We start from the raw sequence: 8,994 nt of genomic DNA on the forward strand, positions 1-8,994 counted from the left end.
CAGATCATTTAAACGCCCCAACAAAACACTCCAGTACTTATTGTCATTTCGTTTTCCATGTAAAGCTTTGCTTACTTTATAATTCTGCTGGTTTTTCTAGGAGCAGAGGGAAACACGCCACATGGACCACTCTAATGAACTTTAGCTGGAGTTTTGGTATCAAATGAAATTCGCCGAGGCGGCCTGGGGCTCAGGTCCCGGGGCACACAGAGCCTGACGACGGGTGGTTGGTGGCTCCCTGGGACTCCGTTTCGCGGCGGAATGCCGCAGTAAAGAACAAAAACTGGGGGCTGTGACACAATGCACAACGGCCAGGGCCGCTAGAACGGTGGAGTACGTTCAGGCCTGAACCTGGCTGCGAGGCCGCTCGCTTTGCGCGGTGCTTGTCCCCAACTCCCGCAGCCCGCGCCTCGCTCGCTCCCTGCGGGACGCAGCCAGGCTTGTCTGTTTGTTGTTTAAAGCGATCGTAGAGCGCGCGCAGCAGCAGCAGCATCTGGGGATGGGGCACAGCCAGAATTTACTTCCAGCGAGCTCGCGAGGGCCATTCCCAACCGAAAACCAGACCAAGAAAATAGTGACCAGCCCTCCTCAGATTACTCTCCACTGGCTCCTCCCTTGCCCCCCCCCCACCTCCAGATTTGCATAAAAAAGGCCAAGAAAACTCTGGCTGTGCCCCAGCAGCGGCTCACTCTGCTCCCCCGGGTCGGAACCCCCCGGAGCTGCGCGCCTCGCTCGAGTTTGCAGCGCCTCGCCGGAGCAGTCTTTCCAGTTCCCGGCTTCGCGCGCTCGGACCACCGGCGCGGGTTTTCCAAGCCCACGAACCGCGCCTAACGGAACCAGCGGACCCGGGACGAGCTCGAGCTCCGGTTGCCTCGCGCTTCCCCGGCTCAGCTCTCTCCGCCCCGCGGGGGTCGTGCGCCCACCATGCCGCAGGGTCCCGGTTCGCTGCTGCTGCTTGTCCTCGCCTCGCACTGCTGCCTTGGCTCGGCGCGTGGGCTCTTCCTCTTTGGCCAGCCCGACTTCTCCTACAAGCGCAGCAATTGCAAACCCATCCCGGCCAACCTGCAGCTGTGCCACGGCATCGAGTACCAGAACATGCGGTTGCCCAACCTGCTGGGCCATGAGACCATGAAGGAGGTGCTGGAGCAGGCGGGTGCCTGGATCCCACTGGTCATGAAGCAGTGCCACCCGGACACCAAAAAGTTCCTGTGCTCCCTTTTCGCCCCTGTCTGCCTCGACGACCTAGACGAGACCATCCAGCCGTGCCACTCACTCTGTGTGCAGGTGAAGGATCGCTGCGCTCCAGTGATGTCCGCCTTCGGCTTCCCCTGGCCCGACATGCTCGAGTGCGATCGTTTCCCCCAAGACAACGACCTCTGCATTCCCCTCGCTAGCAGCGACCACCTCCTGCCGGCCACTGAGGAAGGTAAGCCTTCCATCTTAATTCGTCCCCTTCACGGCTAAGCTAAGACCTCCCGTGGGATCCCGCAGCCCCCTTCTGGCATCCGGATTTGTCACGCTGAGGGTGCCAGTCCTGCGAAGGGCAGACGCTCTCCTTGCTCTCCTATGATGCAATAAGACTATCAAATTTGAGACATCCCCACCCCCGAATTATACCAGAAAAAGAAAGAAAACAAAGAACAACAAAAGCAACTTTTCTTTAGAGACATACAATTCTTGCTGAAGATGCAAACACTAGGGCGAACTTCTGAGAGCGTTCGAAGTGGGCTTGTGTGGAGCCAGGGTTCCTTGACCATCCCTTATTCCTCACGTTCTTACCTCTGGGCAGTGTGCTAGTCACAGCATCATTTCCCATACAGTCAGGATTACAAAGATGCACAAACGGATGACTTTTTAAGCTACCTTTTTGTCCTTTGCCAGTTTAGGTTTGGGAGAGAAAACCAGGACTGACTGGAAATTGAATAGTTGGTTTTAATTGCCCAGGTGTTTGAGAAAGAGGGCATAAAAGGAGTCTCCAGGAATCATCTTTCTATCACTATCAGCTTTTATCTTAGGAGTGGTTTTAATTAACTGGAGAAAATCATGCAAACGAGTTTCCCAAGTTTTTAGAAAATAGAGGGGGAGTTCCTGGGCAAAAACCATCAAAGCAATGAAAACCTCATGGGCTCTTGATATTCTTCCTGAAAGGAAAACGTATACAATGTGTCTGGGCTGATTTAGGTCCCCCTGGGATAGAAAGGGGGCTTCCTAATCCCTTTCAGGACTTCAGCAGTGTCTCCCTTTCAGTCTAATTGTTTTCCTACAGACATCATTAGTTAAAGAAAATGCAAAGTTGTTTAGCAATCTTTCCTGGCAGGCACCATGAGTTTGCAATCATCTTATTGGTTAGATTTCTAATTTATTGCAAATGTTTGGCATTTTTCAAACATTTGTCCAACATATACCATAGACTAACCAATACAGGTTAGTAACATTTTATATACATTCTGAGAGCTCCTAATTGGAAATATTTCATTTAGGTTGGGTGAGGGGAGTTAGTTTCTTGTGCGTTGGTTTGGGTTTTGTTTGGTTTTGTTTTTCTCCACTATCAATCAGTACCAACATTATACACTGTACATTTCTCAAAAAAAAAAAAAAAAAAAAAGTTACTTTCCTACTTCAAAATAAAAGTTTGTGCTCTTCAAAATTTTCTTTTGGAGGGGGTGGATTTGATAAATAACTCTTTGATTATCTATCACATAAAGTTTTTTTCTGTGAAAATTCCATTCCACCTTAGTGACAATTAAATTTTACCTAAACTTTAAAGACAGCATAAGCATATTTGTAAATGAGAGAAAGAGAATGTTTTCTCAAGAAATCAAGACTGTTTTAGAAGAGCCTTCTAGACTTTTTGATAATGATGCAAACACAAAATTCCTAGGTTTGGTCAGACCCCACATACAGGTCTGCCTCATCTTTGACTAGCTTCAGAAACAGGTTTGCTTTGGGGGAGTTTTAAACAAAGAAAGGCAAGAAGAACCTGTACCAGGAAGCTTCATAGATAACCATGAAATAAATGCTTCCTAACTCAAGCACAAATCAGAAAGCAAAAGGTGAGACAGAACCAGTAAGAGCAAGCTGTTATAATTAGAGAGGTGTTTCCCAGGGGGAAAACAGCCCCCATGTTTTGGTTGGGTAAGGGAAGATCCTTTGTTGTGGATTGTCCTGACAATACAGTACTAGCCACCCCTTCCTGCACAAGCTTCAAAATACCAAGTCATGGCTCCCTGAGATGCTGAGCTCTGCTGACTAGAATGAGCTACCCTGGTGTCCTCTAGCTGAGAAAGATCTTTGGACTGTATTTTATGGATACCACGTTTTCCAAAACTCTCAAGGATCCCTTTGACTCTTTGGGTGTTTTCTTCTTAGAAAGACTTTGGGAATAACTTTATTAGATCAAATATGTCCCAGGGATGGGGAGGACAAGCTGAAAAGTTGCAACCTGTCCAAGTGAACTAGTTACACACACCTGCACACTCTGCCCACAACTTATAATTTGGGAGTTATTGTTTATCAACATATGGGGCATTTCTCATATTGTCCAACCAAAAATGAGGAGCAAAGGGGACTTTCTTAGGAATGAGTATCCTACTTTTATAGAGGCAGAAGCAGGGGTCATCTAGGACAATTGCTGCCCTGGCCTGGATAAGCCCTTTGGGTTATTTACAAATGCCACCTGCTATTCCCTTTTAAAGCAAACTTACTAAAGACTATTTTTCACACTTCTAGCTCCGAAGGTATGTGAAGCCTGCAAGAGTAAAAGTGAGGATGACAACGACATCATGGAAACTCTTTGTAAAAATGATTTTGGTAAGTAATACACCACCAGCACCAACAGATTTCACATTTAAAAGTTTTATTTACCAAACCTGAAAGTACAAATCATTAAGATGCTACTAAAGACTGGGTGAAATACAATCATAGCTCATGCTTCCTGAAGCCATTTAAGTTGCTCTTAGTTTCCTTGGTGTGTCACAATCATGTACTGAGTTACATTTTTGAGTGAGACGCAGTTTCCTTAAACACTAATCAAATATGAAAATGACTCAAGTCATCAACATTCAGTGGCACACTTTTCATCTCACTTTGACTTTTTTTGTGCCAACAAACATAATCCCAGTCATATTTTCTTCCTTGACATGTGTTCCATCAATTGGAATGCAAATATTACCCTCAGCAAAGAAGATTCGAGGCATTAAGTTGGCCACAAATAAGATAAATTAATACTTTTACTTATAACCCATAGTGATTTGTTCCTCTTATGTTCTATCAGTGGTGAATACATCCAAGGCACTGATCAATTATTTATAGGGCAGAGGATCCTTAAATTTAAAAAGAAGGACTTCGTGAGAAGACACCTAACATGGGCTGTTGCATGATCCTCAATTACCATCTTAAATTCCTTTTTTAAAATAAATTTTTGTAAAGTTTTATGAGTAAGTCTAGACACATTTGCCACACTTTTATGCAAATAGTTAGGGGGAAAAGGCAGAGAAGAAGAAAGCTTAGAAATTTACTTTAGCAAGATACATGAAAGATGCCACGATGACATGGTGCTTAAGGCCAATAAAAAACATATGTGATACGTTGCCCAAGTTCCATGAAGTCTAAGTGACTCCCCTTAAAAAGAGTATTAGAAGAGGAAAGAAAGTGGGAGGCTTCCTCTGCAAAGAACTCCACCAGAGCCTCCTCTGGGGTCCTCAGGCCTCCCAGCTGAGTGGGGAGCCCAGCTAGACCCAGAAGCAGTGCAAAATCCGAGTTGGAAATGGCCAAGAACTTCACCCAGACTCCTAAGGCTGTAATCCTATTCCAAGAGCTGACACCTTTGTGTTAGTGTAACTGGTATCCTTAAAAGTATTTATTCAGGTAGAAACCTGAAGTTACTGGTAAATAGGTAAAGTCCTAAAATCCCTGCCCTATCAATCAATAATGTGCTCAACAGATCTGTATTAGCACTTACACTGATTCAACAAATCGGTGAGACTGAGAGACATCATTCCAGCTCCCACTTTTCATAGATTTCCACTCTCCTTCCCTTGCCATCCCTAAAACCTCGGGCCTAGCCAGCTCCCTGACTCTGGAAAACAATCCAATCACCGTCCTTCATCAGCTCCAGCTCTCTTCCAGAAGTAGCCTTGTTTTCACCTTGGCTAGTCCCTACCTTTGAAAAGGTTTCCCCCTGTTAAGGAAGAGGAGAGAGAGAGAAAGTAGTTCAAAGTCTTAACCAACCCTTTCCTTCAGGAAGAGCCACAAATGGTAGGGCTAATAGGATCTCATACATCTGCATTCAAATATGTACAAATTGCAAACTTTCTGGGGGCCAGGCATGTTAGCAGCAGATAATCCCAAACCACCAGAGCCTTACCAAAACACAGTTCTAAGTTTCCATGCTGTAAGATTTGATTAAAGACAAGAGAGATAACTACCATTTTAGTAAAACATTAAAAATTCTATGAAATATTATTTTCATCTGGTAGCTTATGTCCTTTGCACTGCATGTAAGATAACTCTCCTGACTTTCATGGAAAACCAAAACAGTTGATTAGAGGGGACACACATATTTGCTTGCTTACACATACTGAACTTAACAGAAAATCCCCCTATCAGGTTCTATAGTCTGTCTCCTTAGGGGAATCCTTTTAAACACCATGGAAGTCTTCACACTTGAGGTGTCACACATGCAGGTATCTCTTGAACTTTGTTTTCTATCTCTCCACTCTCCTTTTGACCCATTAAGGGATAATGAAGTGGAATTCCAGGAAGGGCATCATGTACCTTTAGTTTACAGGCAGTATTCCATATTACTCTGCTCTTTGTGGAGTCATGGGTAGAAGGATCAAGCATAGCCATCTGATTTACTGACCCTGAATCATCTGGGAAGGCAGAAACTTCCCCACTGCACTCCTTAAACGTGGGGAAAATGTGGAACACCTCCTTACTTCAGAACTGCCTTCTGATCTATGTGTAGATAGCTAGCTCATTGAGCAGGGTGGTATCATCACTCTAACATCCCTGGTCACATCTTCCAAGGCAGGAACAGTTATTTTGGAGCTTTAATTCCCTATGTTTGGTCTCAGCTGAAAATGCAAAGAGGAAATCCCTAATGTTTTCCCATGATACGTGTTTGCCAAGTTGGTTATTATATAGCTACAGGAAGAGGAGTAATAAATCTCCTCCTGGTTAAAAGTGATGATTTGGTTTTTGATCTCCCAGCTCAAGAATGTTTCATTTGGCCAGGTGAAGTCTTGTACACACTCCATCTGTGCTAGAGACCAGCTCCTGGATAATGTGTAATCAGTTCATGGTGGGGCTTTCCAGGGCCCTATCCGCTTTACAGAGACCACATGTGATATTTCCATGACTTTGGTCTCACAAAGTCTGAGAACTCAGTGCTGTTTCAGAGGCATATCCAGCATTCTTGATTTCATCCTGGTTAAGCTTCTCATTTCTGATTGGCTGGAAAGTCACAGTCGAATTCCCTGAGATTTTCAAAAAAGATAGAGAAACCCTCAAAGAGTTATAAACACTCAAGAAAACTCTTCCTCTATTACTAATTTAAACAATGCATTAAACCCTATCAAAGTCAGGAAGTCATACTTGCACGTCCCCTATACAGAACAGCTGTCAGTGGCACCAAGGGTCTTAGGACACACTGGAGTTGGGCAAATTAGTGCTCTCTAACCAGAATGGGAAATTTGACCTTCCCTCAAGAGAACTAGACTAAGGTGGGACACAATCTAACTGGGTAACCTGGTGCCAGTCATTAAACTCTCTGGATTTCAGATTTTTCATGTAATAACAAGAGATCTTAATGGGATGACCTCTTCCAACCTTAAAGTTCTATCCTTTTCCTGCCTTCGTGGAGTCTTGAAATTTAAATCCAGCATGTATGTTTGTAGGATTTTCTTTCCCAAGGCATACTATTCATGACTATAAAATGTGTCTTTTATAGTAAACCACTTACGTTAGGTCTTAACATTCTAATGAGTCTACATATACATTTTGGAAACAGTACATATATGATCTGTAAATGCCTTGGCCTTGGACAGACAAATGAGAGCATATGAGGATGAGGTCTTCAGAAAAACACTTTTATGGCTAAACATGTTGTGCTCTTAAAAAGCGTCTTGCATATTTTTTCTCCTAGTTACTTTACCAAATCAAATGCAGCTGCAAGATCAATTCTCCTTCCCTGTAATCTGTTCTTTAGAAAACAATGATTGTGTGATACAATTTCCTTACAGGTTTGTCCAAAAACCTCTCCGACATAATAAATTGAGTTTAAAGTTTACGGCCACAGAAGGATCACGTTTCACCTAAGAGTCAGGCATTTCTTTTCATGCTGAAGTTTCCAATAGGGGAAGTCATTTGTTGGGGCGAGCAGGAACCACATGCAACCTACTTACAAACACAAGGGTGGGCGAGGAAACCAGGAGAAAAGTTAATTGAGTCCTGCAAAGAGAAAGCATTTGGAAAGGGTGGCTGATTTGAAACAAAGTGCCTGGCAAATGCTTTGAGGCTTTAGAAATGGAGCCACCTGCTGCCCCCAGCTCCCAACCCCCTACCTGCAACCCCTGACAGTCTTATTAGTTCTAGGAAGCTCCTCTTTCCTGCCACAGGCCAAGTCACACACACATGCCGCTGGACAGAGTGCACACACGTTCCCAGCCTATACTGTATGGTCTCATGGTCACTGGTGTGATTCCTTCTGCCCCCTCTCATCCTCACAGCGCTGAAAATAAAAGTGAAGGAGATAACCTACATCAACAGAGATACCAAGATCATCCTGGAGACCAAGAGCAAGACCATTTACAAGCTGAACGGCGTGTCCGAAAGGGACCTGAAGAAATCCGTGCTGTGGCTCAAAGACAGCTTGCAGTGCACCTGTGAGGAGATGAACGACATCAACACGCCCTATCTCGTCATGGGACAGAAACAGGGCGGGGAGCTGGTGATCACCTCCGTGAAGCGGTGGCAGAAGGGGCAGAGAGAGTTCAAGCGCATCTCCCGCAGCATCCGCAAGCTGCAGTGCTAGTTCCGGCATCCGCTTGGCTCCTGACTGGTCAGCTCCAGAGCCCAGCTGACCACTTCCGCTCTAGGACGTCACTTCCTGTCTCCCAAGCACAGCCCCTTGCTCCAGCCCCAGCTGCCTTTTGCACGTTGCATACCCAGCCTTCCTGAGTCACCAGGCCCTGGGAGGCCTGGGAGTGGATAGATGATCTCAAGTTAGGGAAAACCCACCCAGATCATGTGGAAATGTTCAAACTAATAAAATTATGAATATTTTTATGAAGGTTTAAAACAGTTCAAGGCTAGTTTTTGAATAGGTGACTTGGGTCTGATTTGTTTCCCGCTATTTGGTGGGAAACAATCTTTCCACAGATGTTGCCGTAGCATGCAAACGGATGCATTTTTCCCTGTTGGCCCAAACTTGTGGTTCACACTTTGTTGAGATAAAGCTGGCTGTTATCTCAACCTCTTCCCGGGCTCCAGCCTGGGACTCAGCATCTAAGTCTTAACAAGGATTCATTTGTCATTTTACACCCTCATTGGGAACGCCAGATTGTTGCATGTATCACATTCCAGCTGCAGACTTTCCATTTATAAAAAGCACATTAACCATTCTTCATAGCATGATCTCTTCAAATAAAGGGCAAAGTAAAGAAATTTTACTATTGACTTGAGTACTTTAAGCTGTGTTTAAAACATTTTTTACTTAATTTTTGCAAATTAAACCATTGTAGCTTACCTGTAATATACATACTAGTTGACCTGAAAAAAAGTTGTAAAAATATTGCTTTAACCAACCCTGTAAATATTTCAGATAAACATTATATTCTTGTATATAAACTTTACATCCTGTTTTACCTATTCTTTGTCTTCCGTCTTGTCTTTTCAGTACAAGGGGCTGGGAGGGAGCTATGCATGAGTGGTCAATTTCTTCTCAGGGGGTCCAGTTTGTTTGAAGTTATCTGCTTCTCAAGTGTCTCCCCC

At 44.4% G+C, this 8,994-nt stretch overlaps 1 protein-coding gene across 1 annotated transcript; it reads left to right on the plus strand.

The window, feature by feature from the left end:
- Positions 1-924: 924 nt before the first annotated feature.
- On the plus strand, positions 925-8,035 carry Sfrp2 (secreted frizzled related protein 2). Its single transcript, XM_076865050.2, has 3 exons — positions 925-1,426; positions 3,730-3,810; positions 7,731-8,035. Exons 1-3 carry the CDS (start codon positions 925-927, stop codon positions 8,033-8,035), a joined length of 888 nt encoding a protein of 295 aa, XP_076721165.2.
- The last annotated feature ends 959 nt before the right edge of the window (positions 8,036-8,994 follow it).

This window comes from Callospermophilus lateralis, chromosome 8 (assembly GCF_048772815.1).
Source record: "Callospermophilus lateralis isolate mCalLat2 chromosome 8, mCalLat2.hap1, whole genome shotgun sequence".
Classification (NCBI taxonomy): domain Eukaryota; kingdom Metazoa; phylum Chordata; class Mammalia; order Rodentia; family Sciuridae; genus Callospermophilus; species Callospermophilus lateralis.